The sequence below is a fragment of the Aythya ferina genome (genome assembly GCF_964211825.1).
Source record: "Aythya ferina genome assembly, chromosome: 1".
Lineage (NCBI taxonomy): Eukaryota > Metazoa > Chordata > Aves > Anseriformes > Anatidae > Aythya > Aythya ferina.
This window is the reverse complement of record NC_140296.1, coordinates 8,576,316-8,602,293: the sequence shown is the minus strand read 5'-3', so window position 1 is coordinate 8,602,293 and position 25,978 is coordinate 8,576,316. Positions and strand designations below refer to the sequence as shown.

The window sequence follows — 25,978 nt, the reverse complement described above, 5'->3', positions numbered from 1 at the left end:
GCTGAAGCACCACAAGTGGTAAAACAGACTCCTAAATTCTCTGGGCATCCAGTCCATGCTCTCACCCCCAACAGGAGAGAGAAGACAGGAGTGGAAGGAAATCTTTTTTTCTGCGTGATGGCATGCTCCAACTGCCAAGTCCTGGGCAATATTTCCCAACACAGCAAGCAGAAAATCACTTTTTCCTTATAGCACAGAAACTCCTGAGGATCAAGAGCTCAAAGCAACACTTGGTCTGAGGAGCCGAGCTGAAATAGGGGCTGAAAGTCTGGCCCCAGCTCACATACAATCCCAGAAAAAATAACTTTGCATTGCTATGCATGCTGTTTAATTTGGATTTATTCTCATCTCTTTGAGAATATTCTCCTCCCACTCCAACATATTAAAACAAAATAATTTCAAAGTAATTCATTGAATCAAAAATTAATCCCATGCTGAGTAGTATTATGATTGCTGGAGCAAGCAATAATTCCTATCCAGCATCCCTGTCTACATACAGATCAAAGCCAGCACGACAGTCAAACACACCCCTGGCTGTAAAATGCAGCCCCACTGCCATTGTTCCCAGCAGAGCAAAAAGGCTGAACTTGCCCTGTTAGATACTGGTTGGATTTTACATGACCTGAAGCACAGATAATCTTCAGAGACCGTAGGGTCTCTGGGGTTGAACAAGAACTGTGAGGGTAACGGGGGACAGGCAAGTGAGCAGAAATTCTGCTGGGGTGAGCAGGACCTGAGTACAGGGCTCCCAGCAGCAGCACTGTGAGCTCTGTTTTTTGGGCTCTCTCTGCTTCTTGGAGCTGCAAACGTGAATCCCAAGGTTGTGTTCACAAAGCAGCTGATCAGCTGAGACTGCATGGAGCCAAGTTTCCAGGCCGGCTACCATGTGAGCAGCACTATCAAAGGGGGAGGTTTTCCATCAGTGCAGCTTTGTTCTACATGGGGCAAACTGCACGCTGCAGGAGGCCGTCGGGCATGTCTCTGATGTGCGGGGTGGATTCTGGCTCCATCGAGTTTGCTAGGACTGATCTAATCAGCCCAGCCCCTGGTTCACTCCAGGATCTCCTTGTGAAACGGCCTCCAAAATGTCAGAGGAAGTCCCGTGGTGGTGAGTGGCCTTGAGATGAATGATCCTGAGTTTGTTCTTGTGGGCTTCTGGTTTCCTGCCCTAATTTCAGCAGACTGTAGGGGGGAGATGAGGTGGTTCGCTCCTGGTCTCATTCAGAAAAAAAATGCATGGAATTTGATGACTTTTGTTCCTTGTAAGCCTGTAATCATGAAGAATTATCAACAGTTATCACACATCAGCTTTGTCACTTCCCCAGTACCCTCTACATGAGCAGCCGGGCTTTGCCTTTGGGATTACACTTCACTGAAGGTTGGGCTGCAGGACAGACCAACCCACCTAAAGGGGGTTGATGCCCTGCACACCTCCTTACTGGCAATGACCCCACAGAGAGTACTGCTGAATTGTTGTAGAAACTCACCTGGATCTTTGTATCACCCAGATATGTTGCCTGAGAAATCAAGCCCATGTGTCTTCAAAGATGTAATCAAGCCAAAATTTGATAAGCCACTGCAGGAGAACATTTGCAGTGGCAGACCTAACAGCAGTTATGACAGAGCTTGGTAGGCTCCTTCCAAATGCAACAAAGCCAAGTCTCACTCCACACCATGCTGACAACAGACTGCCTTGGCTGATGTTAAGTGCAGGATAATGGGGAAAAGTCCATAACAAATTTGGGTCTGTGGCAAATAAGTCTCAATCAGCTCCATGCAGAAGACCAGTGCAACCCCATTGGAGACCCCAGCAAGGATGCCAGTAGTGTCCCTCACCCTTGGGGAAATCATCTGCCCAGTGTGATGGGGCTGACACAGAGAGCTTGTCAGGGCTGTGAACCAGAAACACGTGGAGGGATAGGTAAGGCGGCAAGGAAGGGACAACCTTTCTAGGGACTATGGTGGGGATGTGGGTGGTGAAAATACACCTAGTTTCTGTAGTGAGTAAACACACCAGAAGCACTGTGGGCATCAGCACCTCCTTGGAGCAGGGAAACGTGGTCATGGGGGCCAAGAAGCTGCTGAGAAATAGGGACTTTTACTGAGGACTGTCCATGCCATTCCCAGAACAAGGGCTGGCAGCTCTGGGGCCTGAGGAGCTGTGGTGGGCCGACGGCAGCCCTCCTGTCCCACCGTGTGCAGCCTCTGCCCAGGCCGTGCCAGGAGGGGCTCCCCAAGTGGCTGATCCCTGTTACACCACACCCAAAGCTCCTCTAGCTGAGTGCTTTCTTTGAAATCTGCCAGCCTGAAGTTTTGTTCAGTGTTGCTGGGGCTTACATGAGGGGCTGGTGTGGCTTGTGCCCTGGGCCGCCTTCCTGCACCCTCTGCAGTGTTGCAGGCCAGTTCTGTACTTGCCCCTGCTGGCTTTTGTGGGTCTGAAGAGCCCAAGGCTGCCTGGCCTCTCACACAGACACAGCTCCATGCCTCCAACCTCCCCTTCTGCTCTGCTTTCCTTTTTCTGAGACAGGGAAAGAATGGGGAAGCAGGGAGGGACCTGAATGCAGGACTGAGGCACGTAGCCCATGAATGTATATGGTGACAAATGATGTCCTCTGCTTTGTTCCCTCTTAAAAATGAATGTCAGTAGAAAAACACCACAGCAGTAGTAGTCAAGAGTCTGATATGAATTATATGCGTAATAGAAGATGTTCCAGCAAAGGAAAAGTACTATTGGCAGAGAAGCTCCAGCAGAGAGCTGGATGTTGTGCAAGGGGCCCAACCTCCACCGGGCTGCAGCCACCAGCCGGGGGATGCTCGGGGAGAACCAGGGGACTGCTGTCTGCCCGGGTTGCGAATTGTTTACAGGATATTATGTTTTTGTGTCCAAGGAGACGTAACAGCATCTCAGTGCAAGATGGTTACAGACATGGAATCCGTTTGGGAATATAATCACAGGCTGCCAGGGCTGGAAATGCCTGATTTTTTTAAAGGGTGATAAACAATGAGCAAAACACAACTTCTGGATCGGTCAGGACTTTATTTGCGTACTTTTGCGTCAAAACAGTGCAAGCAGCAGTGTTTTAACATGGGACTCTCACACACCAGCTTTGCTCATCCCAGCCCAACCTGCCCTTTTTTCCTTACGACAAAAGCTTTTATTGCCAGAAGTGGGGAGGCAGGTCTTGACTTCTTAAAGTAAGAGGAAAACGGTGCATTCAGAACACCGAAACAACCCCTGCTTTTTTCCTTGACCTCATATGATCAGGTGTGTTGTGACCTTTGGGCAGTCCTGGGAACAGCCCCGTTAGCACCTGATCTGACGGCTACAGCCGTATATCCATGTCTCTGCTGTGGCAGCTGAGGGGAAAACATCGATCGGATTCCACTCACTGGCTTGGGAAGATTAATTGCCCGCCAAGACTTCAAACCGGCTCCTTCCACCACGGGCAAAGCCTTGGCATTAATATTTAAAATTCTTGTGACCTCCCTCTCTTTTAATGAGCAAGTGGAAAACTCCCTGGCCTGTGCCAGGAAAAAAAAAAAATCCTCCAGATCAAAGTGGATGCTAATTCACGTTTGTTCCTTGCTGTGTTCAAAGGAGCCTGTTGGTAAAATGAGTCTTGCATCTGAAGGAGATGGAAGGACAAACTCTACGAGCTATAAATGGTGAGTGCTATGCCCTGAGCGACACAATCCCATTTCAGTGTGGCTAAAGGCAAAGGTTTTGCCAGTTTGTCAACAATAGCAATTTTATTTTCCTTATGGGGGAGAAAACATGCACATCTTAATATAAATGTATCTACAGGAAATTGAAATAAAATATTCAGTCACTTCTGAGAAGAAAACTCATGATATGTGTAGCCCAAAGGTAAAAGTCAAATTCTTCTGCTGTATCCCCAGATGAGTGGGAGGAAATTTATTTGTTTTGTAAAAGGAAGCAGCTTGTAAAGGCAAGATCCCCACCTGCAGTCACCTCTGGTGGATTCCTCCTGGGGGACAGCGATGGGCGAAAAGCTGGGAAACACAAGCCTCCTTCATGATGCTCGCTGCTTAGGAACATGGGTCTGGAAATGGAAACTTCCAAACCATTGGTTAGGTCCACCAAAACGATTCCACTTTCTCCAACTAGATTTTGCTACATACTGCCCTCTCCCTGGTCCTATCTTTTTTTCTGTGCCACAACAAGAATTCACAAGCCTTGTGCTGGTGCAAAGAGCCCTGGTGCCCTACTTCTGCTCCATAGTTGTGGAAAAAAATAAACAAAGTAAAGGCTCAGTGTATGCATCACTGATTTTCTTGCTCTCTTTTTGTGCCTTGTTTGTCTATACGCATCCCAGGACCACCTGGCCAGAAATAATTGCTACAGGCACAGTTAGAAATTGAAATACTTCTACACAGGCTGTCCTGAATTTTTTGTTCACCAAGCTTAGGTGAGCTCAAGCAATAGACCTGTTGGGGATGTCACAAAGCATTTGGAATGAATGTCACCAAGCATTTGGAATGAAACCCTTCCTGCTACTTCAAAACACAGAAGTACAGTGGCCTTGGTAAACAGAAGGGAAGCTCTCACAGGAGAAGGGGACCAACTTAACAATTTTCCAAAAATTGAGTTTTACAGACAGTTTGGTGAATTGTCCAATCTACGATGGCTGGGACCATGAGGAATGAAAGCATCCCAGGTCTGTGAGATGAGAGATTGCAGGAACCTACAAGGAGAGCAGGTTGTCCACAATAAGGAACGCATCATGGTTAACTGTTGTTCAGAAATTATATACAGGAACATGGAGCTTCTCGACCATGCAACAGAAACCGGTATTTTCTAAGAGCACCTTGCCAGGAGAGATGCTTTCTGCAGAAGACCATGCTTCTGAGATTGTCCTGAAGACCCAGGTGTGACAATACAAGGAAGCTCAAGCCTTTACCTCCAGCAATGAAATCACTGATCAATGAAATCACTGATATCTTATTATGAACTGAGATGGCATTATGTATAAAAATGAGTCATTTTAGGTACCTTTGTTTTTATTACTGGCTTTAAAAGTCAAAACTTCTACTGGCAGAAGTATCTACTGTGCATGAATCCAGCAAATCTGCACTATTTTCAGCCTTGTGCTAGAATGAAAATAATTCTGTAAAAAAACTCCTCTTTAATGGATCTCAGATGTCAACATCTTCCAGTCACCTCTAGCAGGACTGGAAAAAAGCAATGGTCTTCAATGGGAGCAATCACACGTGGCCTGAAAACCTGCTGAAAGATAGCAGACAAAGAATAATAATGAGTATCCATCCATCAAGTTAGGAACTACCATGAAGGGGATTTCTGCAAAATATACATGACGCAATATTAAATACTAGAAGAATCATAGAACATGCACAAATGACTGCAACCTTCCCTTTGGGATTTTGCACATGTATTTTACTTGCTGCCAGAGCCTCTTTGCCAACCAAGGGAAGCAGTGAAAGCCTGGCTGTACTAGGTCTCCCTGCCTGCTAAGAGCAGTAGGGATGGCAATGGCCATTAAATCCTCAGAAGAGCCCTGCAGGCAAACAACATGCAGCTCTTTCCTTAGGAAAAGGTAAAAAGATAGCCCAACACAGGCATATTGGCTTCTGAATCCCATGAGCCATGGAAGATGCTGCTGCTTTTGATATGCCTGCAGGGAGGTCAGCACCACCATCCTGCACAGCCTCCCTCCAAAAAACCTCCATCTGAAGGAACTGTGGCATCTCCGTTTGACCCTTGCTTCCCATCATCTCTTGAGCAAGTCTCCCCCAGTACTCTCTGCAAAATCAACTTCTTTTGCAAGGAATTGGATGTCATCAGGCACACCCATCATATGATCAAAAAAAGAATAAAGCTGTGCCATGTCAGGTGGTAGGGAACATCGCTGTTTGAGTCACATGAGGCCCAACCATCCGGCCACATGGTAAAGCCAGAGCTGGAGGCGTGCTCAATAACTAGTTCAGTGGCTTTCTCTGTTTAAAAGAGACAGATTGAATGGTGTCAGCTAATATTGTACAATTACCCGTGAAAGTACAGAGCTGCAGTTGTCAGCTGAACTGCTTTTGCTTTACCTCTTCACTTCCACTGCATCAGGACTTTATATTTTGTAAAAAATAAGCACAACTTTAATGGTTGCTCACATTCCTACCATTCCGTAACCAGCGTATTATTTCAGTCATGATTCCAGAGAGCTAATTAACAACAATATTAACAAAAAGTCACTTTTTTCAAGCAGCAACTGTTTATTATTGGGAAAAAACATTAGGACTTTATTTTATTTTTTCTTACATATACTTGATTTGAATAAAAATAATTTAAGTTTTTTTTTATTTTTTACATTACATGAAAATAAAACAAGGACTGTGAATTCTGGAAGGAAGAAAGCTTAGACAAAACTTCTTTAGCTGCTGAGATGTAGTACTTGCATTTTTTTTTAAACTCAAATAGAGAAACAATCACAATTGTCATTCCAGTGAAGAAAATTAATCCATTTATAAAATATTTTGAAGTCTGAGAACAGTATATAGTTACACTAGAAAGTATTTATAATATATTGTGTGAGTTCTAACATATTACCTAAAATATATAACTTTTCAGACTTTACATGGTCAAATATTTTAGACCATATTCCAGTGGAAAAACACTACAAATTTATTACGATCCTCTTAAACTTCTTGTTGAATTAACTTTTATTTCCTTTTGAGGAATTTTAATATAATATTTCAAGCAATAAAATATTGCATACAAACTAGCCTGTAGAATTGTATTTGCGCTAACTGGACAACTGCTGTTTTAAAGGTTGAAGCACCTTTAGAAACAATGATAAAGCATCACTGTTGCAGTAGCTGATGAAGAAGCAGATTTTGTGCACAGACTGGTACAATTTTCATGACATCTTTGTAAATCCAATAAAAATTACTGTTTAGTCAGTAATAGGAAATTAAACTAATGGCAGTTAAAATATGCGTAAGGCTGGGGTAGGATTACAGTGTTACAAGACAGAGATTCTATTAATTAATCCAATTCATATTATCTGACAGAGACTTCCAACAGAAACACTGATTACTTCTTCATTTTTCTTTTTAAAATACATGCAACCTATATTCCCTAGCTTACCACGTGTCTTTTCAGTTGAATGTGAACATAGTTCATCTTTCCATTAAGTTCTAAGGTAGCAAACACCATTCAGCATCACCTGAATGGGCTCTACTTTAAAAAAAAAAAAAAGCCCCCAAAAGCAAAAAGGCAATTAGCATGTCAAGGTCTTGCTTCAGAACACAAACTATTATCTGTACAAATATATGCAGGGTAAAAATGAGATGGAATTTGAATAGGTATTTATTTGCATTGAGTACTATATTAAGTTTAAAGTAACTGTCACAGTCATGGCTGTCTGATAGGCCAACAGAAAACCATTCTCCAAGTACAAGGTAAAAATATTATTAATATGATCGTCAAAACAATCTAACCTCAGGGGTCAGTTCCCTTTTAAAGGCCACTGGAAATGCTAGCTGGCATGCAGCTTGACAAACAAGCCAATGCCATCTAGATGGACAATGTCAAGCCCTTTAAAATAAACATTTAATTTCAGTATATTTTGGAGGATTTTTTTGTTTTGTTTTGTTCTTGGCTTTTTTATTTTTGTAACCGTCTGCTGTTTCCAGCACCATCTCGGAGGCTGAAACATTTTATTCCTTCCCCTGCCTGTTTTGTCATTTTCCACTTGGCAGATACAAACCACCACACCCTGCTGCTCCTTATGGTGCACAAGTCACTGGTATTGCCTTTTTATTTTCCTTGTCTGTTATCCATATCGTCACTGGGATTTACAGCCCTGGAATGTGATTTCTGCACTAATATGCCTTTTTTTTTTTTTTTTCTTTTTTAACTAAGGAATGCCTTACTTTGCAACCATAGCTCTGTAAAAATATTGTCTTTTTAAATAATGAGTGGGCAGTGGCTCTTTTCAGATAAATCAGCGACGCAATTTAGAAAGACAAGGAGGCATTTTTACCAGACTACAACAGTTTTAAGATCAGGAACAATTCTGGACCTAACTACGCCTTATGTCTTCCTTTCTAAACTCAAAATTTCTTTTAGTTTTACCAAGAAATATTCTACTGGTCTGGACTATAGAATTTTTGAAATAATTATGCATATTTATGTTTTATGTATGTTTTACTTCTCTAAATATATTACTCATTTGTTTAATTCATTCAGGAATCTACCATACTGTCAACCAACTACAGTAACCCAGAAATATGTGCTGTACGTGGAAGGGGCTTAATCACTAAGCCACACTTTCCTACAAAGCTCCAGTATTGTTGATTGGTAAAAAGCATTTCTCATTGAAATAATACTGAAGTGGAGCCCACACCCTCCTCCATATATATGACTGTTAAGTTAATTAACTTTTCAGGACAAAACGCTGATCACATTCAATGACAAGGTATACTGTCATCTTCAAGACAGCTCCAGAGGTAGCTCTGGTGGTACAACAGTGTATCTCGGGTCAAGCTTAGGCGTGAAATCCTTGAAGTTCTTAGATGCTTCAGTACCAAATACATCTAAAACTTTCCTGTTCATCAAAGCAAACCTAAAAAATGAGAGAGTGAACAGATTATTCACTTAAACAAAAAAAAATAAATTTCTGTTAAAATTATTTCACTTCCATGAAAGACTATCCAAATCTTTGAAATGCAGGCTTCAGCCTACACTGTTTTACAGATTGCAAGTTTTTCACCTTGGGCAAAAAAGACATGAAAAAATACATTTGACAATCTGATCACTAGTGTTTTGACTTCATACGCTTTATATAGCATGACTTATGTAAAAAGAAAAACCTTTAACTCCACAAAAAAAGCCCAAACAACTGTCTACTGTCTTTTCCACTCAAGTGGAACATAACCTGGCCATGCCTGTGTAAGTCTGGGTAACAATTTAATGGGTGTTACAACCTATTTCCATCTCTTTGCTCTTTAAAATTGTTGAGTGAAAGACCTTTTAAATGTCAAAATAATCTGCTTCTATGGAGAGTGTCAAAATTACTGTTACAGATATTTGCTTCAGAGGAAATAAAGGAGCAGAATTGCATTTCTCTTCCCTCTTCTCTTTCAACTAAAGCAATCTTAGAATTAATATAAGAGAGAAAAATGCAGCCAAAGTTGGACATCTGCACTGACATCATCCACCGTATCATGTTTGTACAGCCTCAGAGGTTGCCTCTAGGCATCCCAAGGAAAGCTTCCCACCACATCTAGCAATGTATTAAGTCACCTAATGTCCAGCTAATAGTGTGCTGTGCCATGGTGTGTGTAGGTTTAACATGCTCCAGGGACTGGCCTCTGATTTCTCTTCTATTTTTACAGTCTGGACAGAGACGATCTCTTCTCTATGCTGTGCCTCAAACCACAGTAGGTTGCATTGAAAGGACTGAAAGGAACTCTCAGGATTATCCAGACGTTACCTTTTATAATCCCATTCCTAAACTGATCTTCACTGTGATTTGGGTGCCTTGGTTCTGCCATATAGCATATCCATATAATAATGCACACTTCACTAAACTGTATTTTTATAAATCAATTAAAGCAGAATCTATTTTAAAAGGTAAGCACTTTAACATATTAGAGTGTAAATTCTTGCTTACCACTGAAAATTTTTCATTAGGTTTTCCTTGAAAAAAATCCTTTCCTAACTGAAATAGATGTTCTATAAAAAAAAGTTGAATCTTCAAAGCACTCTTAAGAAATATTCAGATATTTCTACTAATACTTTTAAACATGTAGAAATACCATGTTGTAAATCACTGAATGTATTAAATGATTCCTTCAATTTCTGTGTTTGTTTACTGGATTCTTCATATTTCACTGAAATCTGAAAGCATTCCACCTTTCCAAGTGAAAACAGATAAAAAAGCCTTCTAGTTAAACTCTCATCTGCTGAACAGTATTAACCACATTTAAGTCTTTGCTCCTGTCATTAGACTAAATCAGCAGTTAAGAACTTCAAGTGGACTGGAAGCCACTTGAAAAGCAAAGTAAATACACAGCAAATTAGCCCATATGTACTGCTACAGCTATGCTGTTGACAACAAATGACACAGAAAGTTGAATGTGATCAATGGTATGTTTAGGCAAGCCATAACATACCCGGATTACATACCTGCCCTTCGTTAATCGTAAAAGAAATTTCCAGTATGAAGGTCTCAGGTTCTGAACTTCCATGACAGCCTGCAAGAAAAATAATCTGTAAGAGCCAGCTGTGAAAGGTTCAGGGGAGAGCCTCATCTGGTACATTATATTGCCAAAAGCAGTGATCATTGAAGGATGGTTACAGAAACATGTATATATATGTTATATATTATACACATAGATATAAATTCCTCTTATGATTCATAAAAAAATAAACTAAAAGCAACTGTGATCATCCAACAATGTCCAACACTAACAGCAGATACACTGCTCACAGCTGAAATCAGTGCTGCATATGAGCACCACCAGCAGATACTGGTATTCCCAGAACACTATCTTTCAAAAGTGGTGGCAATTAATTTAGATCTCATTGTTGTGTAGAGAAAGCATAAATAATTCTTATCATATTTTGTGTAGTCACCTTTACAAATCCCTTTCCATATCTGAAATAATCTTTCTATTTGACTACTTTTCCATCTCACTCATGAATATAGTGAGGAAAAAACACCTCAGTATAGATCACTTTGCTAATTTCTCCCTCCTTCCTCCCCACTAAACCTAGTAATTTATTTCGAGTCTTGGATTCCTTTTTCAGCTAGTCATTAAGCAATGAAAAAAAAAAAAAACTTTCCTCTTTCTTCATAATAACTTTATTTCTTTTAGCTCCATGTGATGATCCTTGCCAGTAGTATTTTGAGATCTCAGTGTCACAGACTGTCTGGCACATCCCCAGTACTAAAAAATATTAGTTTACTTTGATATTAGAATGAGAAATAACCACAAATAAATTGAAGCAACGAGGAGTAGGAGTAGTGGATCTCTTCTGTTGGGCGCAAGACAGCAGAAAGCTACTTTATGTTTTCTCTTTATTGATGGGCACAAAAATAGATTTCATTTTCTAGAAAGGGGCAGATGTAGTGGAATAGTGTAGAGAGTAATTGGGTACCACTGAAAAGGAAATTTTATAGTTAATGCAGTCAATAAAGGGGCTGAAGGTAAGAGTACATGATTGACTTAGAAAGGATAAAATAGCTTGTTTCAAATGTAGGACTTAAGATTTCCTTGCTAGTTTTTGCAGATTCTTTCAGACAGCTAACTTTATTTCAAGTTGGTTGAGAGGGAAAACTTCCTTTTTTTTTTTTAACGCTGTAATATTACAATAAATTGTTTGCCTCCTTGAGAAATGGTCCTTTCATATGCTTGTGAAAGTCCCTACATTTATATTCATCTCCTGGGTCAATGTGTTTTGAGATCCTTTCCAAAGAATTCAGAGCTTTATATAATGTATTGAGTTACAAACATATGAGAAATTTGAGTCACAGAAATGATCTTCCCACAGTGACACTCAAAAACAGGTTGTAGGAGTCCTGATTCACAACATCTTGCTGAAATTACTACATGATATTTTTCCTATTTCACTGTATCCTCATTCTATTCAACATTTCAGTTAAACTCAGAGAAGTTCATATGCTATTCAAAGACAACATACTTACTGCCTGAAAGCATATTGATGTGGAAATGGCATAGATGATGCTGTCTGCATGTGGAAAATAGGGAACCTTCCCTGCTTCAATGCCTTTGAAGTATATCGTCTATAAAGATAAAAAAAATAAAACAAAATAAATTTAACGTAGCTTTTTACATTTATTATACATTTTCAAAGTAACAGGCCAACATTACTAATCTATGCTCATATAATTTTGTATATGTCCATAAATGTGTTATTGATTGAGCTTGCTTATAGAAGTTATCCAAGATCAATAGAATAAATGGCTATAAATGCACAGAACAGGACTTAGCAACATCTGGAGTGTTAAAAGGGTAGTATAGATCTTAAAGATAAAAAAGGGAAAGTTTGCTATGCTAAATTCTTCATTTTAAAAAAGCAGAAGAATAATACAATAACTATTCCAACAAAGTGAATATTCACTGTTCTTAAACAGCTTGAAATCACGTACTTTTATTTCTGAGAAAACATGTAAAGTTTATTTTCCTGAGCACAGCTTGACCTTCCAAAGCAGCACACGCCTCTTTGGTCAGTTACCCTTGGCTTGCGTAAGACAATAAAAGTAGTTTAAAAAAATAAAAAAGGAAAGAAAGAAAGAACACAAAGCACTTTTCTTATTTCACTTCAGCCACAATGTCTCAAACTCAAGAGAAAACCATCAGCAATACAAGACACTATTCGTGTTTTTTTTCCATCTGATATTCCACAAGTCAATATGGACAACTCAGAGTTGCTTTTATGCAACCATTATGTGAACCACCTTCAGAGCTTGAATCTAGGATGACAAGGAACAGAAATAAGCAGAGTATAACTTCCCTTTTATGTTTAATTTTATACTTAAAAGAAAAATACATTCCTTCTTTTTATTCTTGTTAAAATGAATTCTGCACCCACAAAGGGGATGGACAAATATTACTAGGGAGCCCTTGAGGTCTGCAGGAGAAAGCTTTGTGATTCAGGGATGATGCATAACAGGAGAACACTGTCGACTTATTCCAGTGTTGCTGCTGGGGAAATAACCAGGACTAAGTCTTGATTTTATGGAAAAATCACAGTAAGAAATCAAAAGCTGGTTAGCAAAGTATAATCAACATAGAAAACTCTACAAACATTCTTAATTTATTTTTTTTTGCCCCTACAGGCTCCCAATTTTTACAAGTTCATAGAAATAATTCAAACCGGAAAAATGGTAATTAGAACAAAGTTCTTTGCAAAGCCGGGAATTCAATCAGATTAAGCATACTGACAAACAACTTCAGCTATAGACTAAAACTTAAGCTATTTTGAGTTATCTTAGATTGCTGAATGCCAAAATTAGGGAACAAAGGCAGGAAGTTAAGCTGTAGCTTTTGGCAATAAATCTGCAATTAAGGGCTAGTTTTGATTTACATTTCTGGCAGAATAGACAAAATCCGCATTCTTGAAACTTTTAGATTGAAAAATCTATAAAAGCTACAAAGCAAAGAGCTATCAGAAAAGATTACCAAAAATCATGGAGAATATACACGAACACCGGTGTATAAAGACCTTTTAAAATGAAACACAGAAAGGAAAATAAGAAAGAAATGAGACCACAGAATGGCACTGCCTCTCGGCATGTCCCTACTAAAACACAGAACTGCTATACAACCCTGTTTTACACTGCAATGTTCTGACAAAGCTTATAAAGCTCATTTTCTGCCTTGAAAAAATATATACAGTAAAGAGTTCTGTTACAAGGTTAACATCCTACCTCTACTAATTTGGACGCCAGATACATAGAGATAGTAGTACTTTTGTAGAACATCATAGAAATTCCTGCTAGACACCCTGTAACAATTAGAAAACACAAGCATTATTAAGATTGTGATTTATTGCTGCTGTTGCCATACATCAGCTCAACAGATGAACAGATGTTGCACAAGATGATACTTTTTCTGCTACAACAAAGTTCAGTGATGTTCCTGTATTGACTATCAAAGTATGGTTCTTGCCATTAAAAAAAAAAAAAAAAAGAATTTTGAAACTGTGAAACAAGTTTGTGGCTCTGATCAGGAGCACAGCCTCAAATTTCCTCTCTCAGCCCACAAACAAGAGAGACCCCTGAGGTTTCACCAATGCAATAGGTGCACAAATAGGAGGGAAGGGCCTGCAACACTACCTATATTTCATTGGAAAATAATCCTTCTTCAGATTCAGTTGAGCTCATCCTTTCAAATGTGTTTTCTTTCACATATGGAAGTGCCAGTATTCGAACCTCTTATCAAAAGTCTTAGAAAATAAAGGATAACTTTACATTTGTGAATACAATAATTTATTGTCCTTGAAGCTGAACATGAAAAACAGACCGTTTGATTGAATTTACCTTACAATTTTAATTAAAGTCTTTATTTGAAAACACTTGTAACACTACTGTGTGTTTCACTACTTGAAACACCACCAACACAGCCTTAACGTATACAGCACTATTTTTATCACATAACTCTGGAAAGGGAACAGGAGGACAGACATCCAGCTATGTGCATTACAGAAATACTTGCAGAATCCCAACACAGGCAATATGGGCTTCTTATCATGGACTCACCAGCTACAAGTGCATGAAGCTCATCATCTAGGTTTCGTACCCAGCGCAGGAAGCAACTAGTACCCTGTAGGTGAACAGACAGCAGGATTAGCCCAAGTTATTTCTCTTTCAGCATTCACAGACTGGAGATATCCTGCTGTAAACTAGTAATACAGCACACAGCATAAATTAAGGATATAGTGTGACAATACCCATAATCCACACTACCTGAAGAATTTTATTTTTAGTTGTTTACTGTTACTGTTCTTTTCAGAATCAGAGAGCAAAACAGTTTAAAATAACAATCTAATTCGCATGTGTTCAGAAAAACTAAATTTGAGAACATCTTCATTTGCTCTAGTTGTCTTGACTCTCCCATGAGAAGTTTGTCACATCCTCTGCACTGTTTTTTCCAACTGTTTTGGAAATCCATATTTTGCTGCCAAATTTTATCCCTGGTAAATTTCTGTTTGTTTCCAAATTGCTGGAGACTTGCTTAGCAGGGCCAGATCGAGTGCTGATGGCACTGAAACAACATTATATAATTCTGTATGACGGCCTGCTGACATCTATTTTGATATATGTGTTAGCCTTTTAATCCATCTAATGTGTGCTTTTCATGGAACAAAAGAATAATTTATATTGGAAGAGATTTCTGGAGATTCTCTGGTCCAACCTCCAGGTCTCATTAGAGCAGGTTGATCAGGAATTCATCCAATTAAGTTCTGAGCATCTCCAAGGACAAAGACCACATAGCTTTACCAGGCAACCTGTTTCAATGTTAGGCAACCCTCACAGGAAAAAATATTTCCTTATATTTCAACAGAATTTCCTGTATTTCAACTTGAATCCATCCCCTTTCATCCTGCTACTGCATAACTCCAAGAACAGTTTGTTTTCTCTGCATCCTCCAGGAGGCATAAATAACAGTGAGATCTTCCATCAGCCTTTCCTTCTCCAGCTTGAAACCCTTTTCTCCCAGTTTCTCCTTGCACATCAGATGACACAGTCCTCAAATCAACTCGGTGGCCCTCATGTGAACTCACTGCAGCATTTCAGGTTGTATCAGGAATAGTATAGCCAGCAGGACCACGGAAGTGATCATCCCCCTGTATTCTTCTCTGGTGAGGCCACACCATGAGTACTGTGTTCAGTTTTGGGCCCCTCACTACAAGAAGGACATCGAGGCTCTGGAGCATGTCCAGAGAAGGGCTACGAAGCTGGTGAAGAGCCTGGAACACAAGTCCTGTGAGGAGCAGCTGAGGGAACTGGGGTTGTTCAATCTGGAGAAGAGGAGACTCAGGAGGCTCAGACCTTATTGCTCTCTACTGCTACCTGAAAGGAAGTTGTGGGGAGCTGGGGGTCGGCCTCTTCTCACACGTAACTAGTGATAGGACTAAAGAGAATGGCCTCAAGTTGAGGTTTGAAATTAGGAGACATTTCTTCTCAGAAAGAGTAGTCAAATACTGGAACTGGTTGACCACAGAGGTGGTGGAGTCACTGTCCCTGTAGGTGTTTAAGGAAAGGGTAGATGTGGTACTTAGGGACATGGGTTAGTGGGCAGTATTGGTGGTATGTGGACAGTTGGACTAGATGATATTAGAGGTCTTTTCCAACCTTAATGATTCTATGATTTCAAAGTCTTGAACAATGCATTGAAATTAAAAAAATACAGAAGAAGAATATGTCTGTGTCCCAAAACTGAATTACAACACTCAACTTTACTACTAAAAATTGAGTAGTAAATTTACTTTTTTAATCTTATTTTAGAAAAGGAAACCAGACTACCATAGCCAACCGACTTTTTATAAAACCTTATTTGCTATTTGCTGACAATAATTAACAGTCAGGTGGACACAAAATATTAATAGTACAGCTACTGCAATTCTACAAAGGCATTTCAGACACCCCTCGGGGACAAGTTTGACTTTTTTTTTTTTTTTTTTTTTTTTAAGTAAGGCAGAATATAATTCCTTTGGGTTCAAAATACATCAAGAAATGTTTTGGCTGTGATTCAATCTTTTGGACTGATTAGGATCTCTATTGCCCTACATGCTTAACTCGAACTGGAAGAAAAACATAATGCATCCCAAATTTATGGAATGTAAACAACAGAAAGCACCTACTTAATAAATTACAAATAAAGGTCAGAGTATTTGACCCTCATAAAATTAACATCCATAGAACTTATTTATACTTCAGTTGCAATTAGAGGTTTTAAAATAAATCAAAATCATTTCAGTTTTTGCAATTTAAATACTTTTATTCTCTGGAGGCACTTTTCCTAAAATTCAAGCAACAAATGAATTTTCAAGTAAACTCTGAATAGGCCATTTGCACTTTGACATCAAAAATTTTAAACTCGGTAAACTTAAAAATTCTTGTGTTTCAATCCAACTACACTTTAAGTGAGATTCTGTTTTACTTATATATAAGGGTTTAAAAAAAAACACGAAGTAATGTTCACCCTAAATAATACAAAATTCTCTTAGCTTTGGAGAGAAGTGAAGTGGCAGTTGAAAAATTACATGTGTGATTAGGAACATAAAAGTGCAAAAGCCGCTTCAGCACTGCAGTATGTAACATACTCTCCCTTATAGCATGTGTTTGGTTACATTCTGTTTGGCATTAATACACATAATTCAATTAACTTCAACAATGTTGAATGAATGTGTATCAGTTCACAATCTGTCATCTTATAATGGTGCAGAAGGGTTGATTTCCAAGTGGTAAGTGCTATGTCTCAGTTGCACATGATGTATGTTCTGCAAGCTCCTGCTATTTAGGCAAGTAAGGATTCCAGAGACATTTGAGCCAAAAAATGTGCAAATGGCTTCTCTTTGGCTACAATGCTGTTACTGCAGTCATCACTTGTGTTTGCATGAAAATGTTTCTGTGTAAAAGAAAGTCTTTTGAAATCTGAATTCACTTTCTCTGAAGTATGCCTATCTCCTGATACTGATGTCATGCTTCAAAATCTATCTTGCTTATTCAGAAATGACAGAAAAAATAGAAGGAATGGAAGATCTGTTTGCTGTTTATGGTTTGATTATCACAATGCTACAGAATTTGTCAATGCCATTCTGTAGAAACCTGTGTCAGTAATATGAAGTGGCTAGACTTTTTACCTCATCCTGATGTTCTGAAAAACAAAATAAAAAAGTGGCATTCGACACTCTGTATATTATAAACTTACTTTGTATATACTGACAAAAGATCCCAGGAAAGCTCCAAGCTGGAAATTTTCCTTGTTGTAGAAGAGTGAAAGTAGCCGGGATGGCTCTGTAAACAGATGCCGGAAGGTGGATGGGATCCGAAGGCAACACTGGATCAGGTAACCAATGCTAAACATCCTAATGAAGCCCTAAAGAAAACAGGAAGAAACCACAAATTCAGAAGAAGGAAAATAAAAAATGTCTACAGAAGTACTTATTATTGACATCGAGCAGTTTAAAACCCATTCTGCATATACTAAACAAAATGCATTTCCATCTTCAAACTTTTTTTTCCTGTCCAGATTCCCCAGTAAAACAGCAAAAGCAATAAAATCGTAAACAATTGACTCTCCTTTAGTTTGTATGAATATCTCATAGGCCTCAAAGGACAAACTCTATTTGTCTTTTGCTCCAAAATTCTGTCCTCTGAAAGAATCCTGATGTCTTCCAGGTTACTGACCAGCTTTTAACCACAAATGGGTACAGAGGAAAGTAATGTGGGACAAAAAAAAAAAAAAATGCATTTTTACACTCAAATGTCTGGAGAAAGCACTAAAGCAGTAAAAAGTCCACACAAAATAAATTTCAGAAAGTGGGAGAATTAGAAATTGACCCTGATGGCTTGGCACATGCTCATGCACTTTCCCTCAACCAAACTGGAGGCTTCAGGAAGTGTACAGCAAGATAAAGTACAGACCCAAAGGGGAGATTTTGTCCAGAAATATTGAAAAAGGATAATGTGGCTTCAAATGATTTTTCTCTTCCTCTTCTCCCTTAGATATGGATCTGCTATTTTATATCTCATCACAAAACTACACTGACTGTTTCTTTCCAAATCCTCTTCCCCAGTTTCTTGTAATTTCCACCAAAGCTTCCTATCATCATTCTTACCCTGTGGCTGAACTTCTCAGAGAATTCTGAATAAAATCTATCCATTGTTTGTATGGAAGATACCTCATCTGAAAACTATCCGAATGCCGCGCACTCATCGTTGGCAAATAAGGCATGACCCAACACTCGTGATTTCTCCAGCCCATTTTTCAGAGCGTATTCAGGGACACTCAGATAATTGTAGAGACAGTGGTAACTGTCAGAGGCCTCAATTGAGCAACCTTTCCAACTCAGAAACTCCAAACATTTTTCCCTTCTGTAGAACTTTCTAATGCATCTTAAAGCTCATAAAACTATTCTGGTTAAACATCCAGTAATAAACTTCTTGAAACAATTACTCTCCCTGACAACACTCAATGAGTGTTTATAGGAATCAAGTGGAAGAAACTATTTTGTGTCATCTGGTGATCATATCATACAATAATAGAACGGTTTGGCTTGGAAGAGACCTTAAAGACCCCCTGGTTCCACCCCCCTGAAGGGGCACCTCCCACCAGACCAGGTTGCTCAAACCCCCATCCAGACTGGCCCTAAACACTTCCAAGGATGGGGCATCCACAGCTTCTCACCACCCTCTGAGTGAAACACCTATGATCCAACAGCTATGCATGAAAATTTTCCATTTCTTCTTCTACTACTTTTAAAGGTATGTAAATTGTACTTACTGAACAGCTACTGACCCAGTGTTTTGTGATCGTGTAATGAAAATGCTGACTGAAAGGTATATATGGTAGGCAGAGTTCTAAGTGCACTGTGAATTTTGTGTAGTTAAAATGTCAAAGTTAAGATGAACATAAATCCACACCTAAAATGAAGGCGTAATCTAGCATGAAGTACGCAGCCCTCATCTTGAGAATAAATAAATAAATAAATAAAAGAGATGATCACAGTACCAGGTACCATTATATAAAAAGAAAGTCCTAAAAATACCAGTTATGACCAAAGCCCAGTGAGAACAAACAACAATAAGGTACACTTGATTTTTTTCCTGGCTGTAGAAAAGACCATTCAGATGGGATGAGGAACACCGCATTAGGACACACTTCAGTTCCAGCTGGCAAAGAGTCAAATATATACCTGCCATTTTATTTTTATGAGTTACAAACTTAGAAGTGCTGACCTGCAGGATTAAGGCTTAGTTTTGATGCACAGCAAGCAGCAGTAAGTAGTGCACAAAGTCTTTCCATTTAGCTCATTAAATCGACCAGGTGAATGCATATCACATATTTATAGGTGCTTTTCAAAGTCACAAAAAGTATTACATTTTAGATCATATAATCAATGCATGATATTGTTACTTTTATCTTCCAAAAAGACCTCAAATAATAAACAGTAAAGTGTATGTAGGAAACCATAATAAACTTAAGTGAGATAAGTAAACCCTGCTACAAGCTATTTCTCCACTGAAATTTAAAATTGGGACTCACATCAGCCAGATGTAGCAGCACAGTAAAACTACATATCTGCTAAACTCATGAAATAATTCTTTTGAGAAATATATTTCTTAGAAAGTTAATAATACAGTCAAGATATTGGCTATAAGTCACTTCCAGATATACACATGTGCACATAAATGGAGTCCAGGAACATACCAAAAACGAGTCAACCTGTTGCAATGTACTAGGAATTAGATAATTAAATTAGATAACTTAAATTAAGTTATCTAAAATAACTATGTACATGTACAGCAATAAAAATTATTCTGGGTATACAGTAGCCCATGTTCAATCAAGAGACAGAATATCCAGCTACAATCATTAGAAAATAATCTCATATTCATTTTGGTCATATTCGTCATAGGGTATTTTATGACAGCCACCTGTTATCATCTGCAGCACTGACAGAAAAAAAGAAACTGCCCCTGGCTAAGTTTTCTTCATTGTAATCAATAGGAACCACAAAAGAAAAATACGGTTCAACTGCCTTCGTTAGCCTGTCATGCTCTCTTCAAGCATTTACAAAACCAAGATATTTTGCATTTTATGTATTCAGAATCAGAAGGGAAGTTGATGAAATCAGGTGTTAATGTCATTATTAGACACTACATAAAAGCTATCATGTGTTGTGTCCACTACTAATGTGCACTGAAGTATGAAGCAGGAGAGAAAGAGCATGCAATGGTAATTAAGCACAGATATAATAATGGGAAAACAAGATGCTCAGGGGTAAGGGAATATATAGTACAGAGGGAAAATTCTGGCAATAAGCAGCTCATCTGATCAACTGGTATTTCCCTGGTTATATTATTGCAGTCAAGAATGATTTATACTATAATATTATACAAGACTGGTACAAGTATGAAGTATAGTTCAAATGCATAATTGATTTCTCTACAGAGATAATAGCCTTTGAAACTATTTTTTTTCTTCATTTTTAGTCAGGTCAAGATTTATTTCTGCTCCATTGGGAGCTGAACGCTGGGTTTCATATATATCTATATATATCTGTGTATTATTTATTTATTTTATATAGATATATAAAATATAAAATATAGATATATAAAATATATCTATAATAAATATATATTTATTTTATATAGATATATATCTATATAAAATAATAGCTTCTCCGTCATCCCCCCCAGGTGTATGAAATGTGAACAAAATGATGCTGAATAAACAACTGAAGTGGACAGAGAGTTCTGAATATCCCCTTTAAAATTTTTCTTGTTCTTCTCATCATTAACATGTCTCCCTTTCCCCAACCCCAAAAAACAATAAAGGTAGTAGTGTGGGACCAGTCTGCTGTAATTTGAGGAACTCTCAACCTGAAATGAGATTTGGTCCCTCCACTGGAGTGATTCAACACTATTAACTCCTATTTCTTTGTCACCCTTCTATTTCAAAGGCACTTCAAGTTCACTGTATTCCATAATAGCAGAATCACTTCTCTTCTTATTTATGAAGTCACAAGCAAAAACAATCTTCTAGAAGATTAAGACAGTTTTCCACAGAGAAGAGGTATCAACTCTATTACAAGTACGCTAAAAGAAATCCCCATGTTTATTCTAGCAGTGCTTCTAAAATAATATAGGGTTATGAGGGTACTGATAGGTGTATACCCACATGGTGCTGAGCCTGAAGAAAACAACAACCTAAAGAAAAGGCACAATCCATGAATGAGATAGCAAATGGACTGAGATAGTGGTGAGAGGTTGAGAAGAAAAGCCTCATTTGATGCAGCAAAGTTTCACAAACCTATCCAACTGCCAAACCTGTAGCACTCTGTAGATCTATTACCACCCAACCAGGAAACAAAGATCCTAGGAAGTTGGGCACTATTTTTACATTTGTGCGTATCATGCTGACTTATCTTGATGGTTGTATGTAGGTGCCATCAATAAGAAATGCAATATAAAATACTGTTTTATAGAATAAATTACTAAGCAAAGAATTGTACGGAAATAATCCACTCCAGTCACAAAAACCCCATAACTGTATTTTGATTGCTGTCCTCAGTTAGTCCCTGAACAAGACCTTTCTATATTGAAGCCATGCTAAATTTTCTGTTACCTTGTGTGCCATTAGAAGAGATAAATGCAACAGTTTTCAAGACAGGCAAATTTTGAACAAAGTAAGGGTAAATAAGGTGGTAAGTGGTTCTCCCTCCTAGTTCCAAGGCCAAAACAAAATTATTATTTTAATCGAGTTTTTGTTAAATATGTAATACCTACAACAGAAAGGTGACAAAACTACACTGAACTGTTTGTGAAGGCTCTACTATCTTTTCTAATCCTAATTCAGCAGAACACTTAAGCACTATCTCAGATCCCATCAAGTTCAGTGCAACTTATATATATGTTACACAGTGGTATGCTAATGTACTGCAGTGTGAACAATACAGAATGATACACTACATACAAATACTTAAATATTGTGCTAGATCTCTTCTGATGCTAAACATAACCATACCTCTTTTAAGATAACATAAACTGCATATAAACATTCTAAAAAGTTGTCTTTTAAAGTAAAGCATCAGAAAATGCTCAAATCAATTTCTGCTGCTCCAAAAATAAAAATTAATAAATTAAGAGATCAAGATCTTCTGAAGTCTTAACAGCTCTGAAAAAAGGCATAGCAGGTGGTACCACCTGTGCCAATCTAACACCAGCCAAAACAGCCTCCTCTACACAGCACTCCTCTGAAAAAATATGCACTGATCCCATTGTAATGGAGGACAAATTATGCCACTGGGCACGGCCAGCTCTTCCCGTGCACAGCAACTGGGAGCAATCTCTCATTACCCTGACCCCTTAAAATAAATGAATGGGAGAGTGAGCCCAAAGCCAGCCCCAGTGTGCCAGACACGCACAGCTGTATGCACGCTGCTGCTGCTCTGCCTGCCGAAGCAGCACATTCCAGGTGCTTTATTTCGGGTGGAGTCACAAGTGGGCTCAGCCGCAAAGTGCATCACATAGTTAAACAAGTTCCTTGCTTACCAGTCCATTTTCCTCTACACGTTTTACTTTATTCATTCACTTCAGCTAAAGATGAGAAAACTTTAACCCCTGTCCCATCCTAATTTGAGAAAATCTGTTGTTTTCAGGGTTGTCGTATTTTCAATGGACAAAGAATGAGCAACAGGCTCCTTTCTCATTTCCGAAGTATACATTTTTTTCTGACCAGAGACTTTTGCCCTGTGTTTGCCAGAGTTTGTCAATCTAACGTCTTCTGCACTTACTTTAATACAATATGAAATGCAATTATCTTCATAGTGTTTACAGCATCTATGCCTTGGGCCATGTTTGCACCTGCAAAAAGCACAATGAAACACATATTAACTTGTAGCTGTTTTCAGTGTAATCAACAGGAGACTTCATAAATTTTACTTGCCTAAAAATACATAAAGTGTTATTTTCCCACCACAATTTTTCCCATTACCTACTGAAGGGCACTGTGAGCTTTTACGATGCTATAAAAGGACAATAAAAAGAAACAATACCCTCGTTGTGTAGCAGAAGTGTCTGCACACTTATTTTGATCCAATCTCTTTTCTTGCCATTCCATACCTATAAATACAAAATTAAGCAACAAATTTTCTGCTTCTCAACAAGAAGCTATGGGACAGAACTCTAGTGGGATTACCCTTCCTGGTCTGTCTGCACTCCATGGTTCTGGAAGCGTATTTGACTGAGTATCTGTGTTCTCACATTTTTCATAGCATTTTAAGGTCTATTGGAAGGCAATATAGACCATACAAGTACACAGAGATACCCTGTGAGACTTCTTTCAATTATAAGCATTTCACTACTGGGTTAATTCTCCTCCTGCATAGATTTTTCTGTGGCTCTTATTTCAGACTGCAAATTTGACCTTCAGCGTACCAAAGAGACTGTCTTGGGATGGTGAGATTCATGGATTGTGCAGTTGTTAGCCCTGCATTATGTAGAATTATAAAGAAGTAATGTCATACCAGGTCTGAACATTATATTTCGCCATAGCCAAGTATGCAAGTTTTAATACGAAATAAATTACACAATTTATATACTGTGCCAAATATCTTGGAAGTTTTGAATCATGTACTATAAAGTCTGATGGCTATAAATCATCTGTGAGGTCAGTTTATGTAGCAAAAACTGTAATGAGAATGTGATCAGGTTACAGGCATTTAGACTCAATTATTTTGAAAAGAACCATATGGAAGGGAAAGCTGTGAGAGCATTAGGACTCAGAATTGGTAGTTTTCTGAACATCTGAGTAGAGAGTTTCAAAACCTTAAAGAAAAAATGTTCTTCTCCACACATAGTCCCTCAATCCTAGTAGTTAATCCTAGTGGAAGAGCTATGAACTAGCAAACCGAATATGGAGTATTTAAGACAAAATAGTTATAAACAACTCAGCTGAAAGAATCTGCGCACAGCTCATAGCTTTTTCTCTTTGTAGATTTTTTTTTAATCTAATACAGTCTTGCCTGAAAAGCCACTGCTGATCGCCCTCATATTTTTCAATTCAAAGACACAACAAATCATAGGAAGTCACCCCCTAATGTTGGCTCATTATGTAAGCCAGTAAGGTAAGCCACTACAAACTGCACTTTGCAGACTTCTTTCCTGTGCATCAGTAGGAAAAGATCTGGCCATAAATAAGATCTGGCTCCTGAAGAAGTCAGTGGAAGTGAAGTCACATGTGTGATACGATCAGATCCCCACTCTATTTCTAATGCCATTGTCCTTATAGCAAGTACCTCCTCGTGGTACCTAACGTGTCCAAAGCAGACAAATCAAGCACAGCAGCGTAGAACATTTGAACATGCCAGCATGAAAAGCTGTCTGATGTCACTTCTTTAAGCCCATTGTAAAGGACAGTAAATTGCATTCTGTAGACAGGAAGGAACCTATCTTATCTAACTTCAGACGTCTAGGTCTAACCTTGGGTAAAACAGTTTTAGATTCACTTTTGCCTGGGTACTTTCTGACATAGGGGGAAAGGCCCAGTGTTATGAGTCCTACTCTAAGGCAGTTCTACTTTATGCAATACAGGGATGTAGGTCCCAAAAAAGATGATGTTGTGGTAACTTAAGGTGACCTAAAAAAAAGAGTGCTGCTTTGTGGCTTTCCCTTCCTAATATCACTACCAGCACTACTGGAACCTTGACATGAGCCAGTCCTGAAGCAAAAACAAATACCACTTCGCCATTTAGAATGGGCTGAACGTAAAATCCCTTGTTAGAAAACTGCACACTGCAAGTCGTTTTGAATCCCTGATACAACATACAGGTCTTAAATTTCATTTTTGTTAGAGTTCATAATTTGATACTGATACTTATCCAGTAAAAATGAATTGCAAAACACTTAAATGCAAAGCAAAAGCATTATAATATTGTCAAATACAGTGTAACAAAACATTAAAAAGAGCCAAGTAAAAATGACTCATTTTGTTTTGTTTTTCTTTTGTTTTCTTTTGACTCACACTTTGTCCATGAGCTTTTTTGTTAGAGCCAGTAAGTTCATTCGTTGTGATATTTTTTCACAATGCTTTATCTTTCTATCTGTTTTTGAAAATGCTGCTTCAGGTGAAAATGAATGAGTTGGGATTTCTTCTTTCCCTACAATGAACCTGAAAGAAAGAAACAAAAGAGAATAAAACAACAGTTATATAAATAACTCAAAAATATATAAAGGCTCTGATGTTTCTAATACAGAACTCTAAAAGTCTTTACAACAAGCCTGAAGTTACCCACAGGTATGGAAAAGAAGATGCATCCTAAACAGGTGCCAAAACTTGTATCTCCTGGAAAAGACCAATCCACTGACATAAACTTTAGATAAACTTCACATAACGGCCAACATTGCTGCCAGGATTCTTTTTAAAACTAGGAACATGAACATTACTGGGGAAGTGCATTTCCATACAGAAGAAAAACACCAATTAAAAATACCCATGAAATATCTCAATTGTCTTCAGCAAAATGGGGTTGCATAAAGATTGATAATTACTATGGTATTTTTATAAAATATCTGTGTTGTTTGTTTTTTTTTTTAATCTTCAAAATGTTTTTGCTCTCACCAAGAGCATCAGCTTTGTTTTGCTTGGCATCATCGTCAGCCTTCTTTCTTCGCCCAGAAGTTGATACTGTCAATATACGGGTTCATCCTACATGTAGAATGACTGTGTATCAAGGGCAAAGGAG

General features: G+C 38.4%; 1 protein-coding gene across 1 annotated transcript; it reads right to left on the bottom strand.

Moving 5' to 3' along the window:
- Positions 1-7,789: 7,789 nt before the first annotated feature.
- Positions 7,790-25,406, bottom strand: LOC311442349 (transmembrane protein 135). The gene is made up of 8 exons (XM_084531488.1): positions 25,258-25,406; positions 23,030-23,099; positions 17,440-17,607; positions 14,265-14,328; positions 13,434-13,510; positions 11,688-11,786; positions 10,166-10,233; positions 7,790-8,600 (listed from the first exon to the last, which is right to left on the bottom strand). Exons 1-8 carry the CDS (start codon positions 25,296-25,298, stop codon positions 8,468-8,470), a joined length of 720 nt encoding a protein of 239 aa, XP_084387614.1. The 5' UTR covers positions 25,299-25,406; the 3' UTR covers positions 7,790-8,467.
- Positions 25,407-25,978: the final 572 nt, after the last annotated feature.

Coding starts and splice junctions, on each gene's coding strand:
- LOC311442349 (XM_084531488.1), bottom strand. CDS start 25,298: ATGAACTTACTGGCTCTAACAAAAAAGCTCATGGACAAAGT. Junction 23,100..25,257: donor AAAAAGCTCATGGACAAAGT/GTGAGTCAAAAG, acceptor TGCTTTTTGCAG/GTGCAAACATGGCCCAAGGC. Junction 8,601..10,165: donor TTACGATTAACGAAGGGCAG/GTATGTAATCCG, acceptor CTCATTTTTTAG/GTTTGCTTTGATGAACAGGA.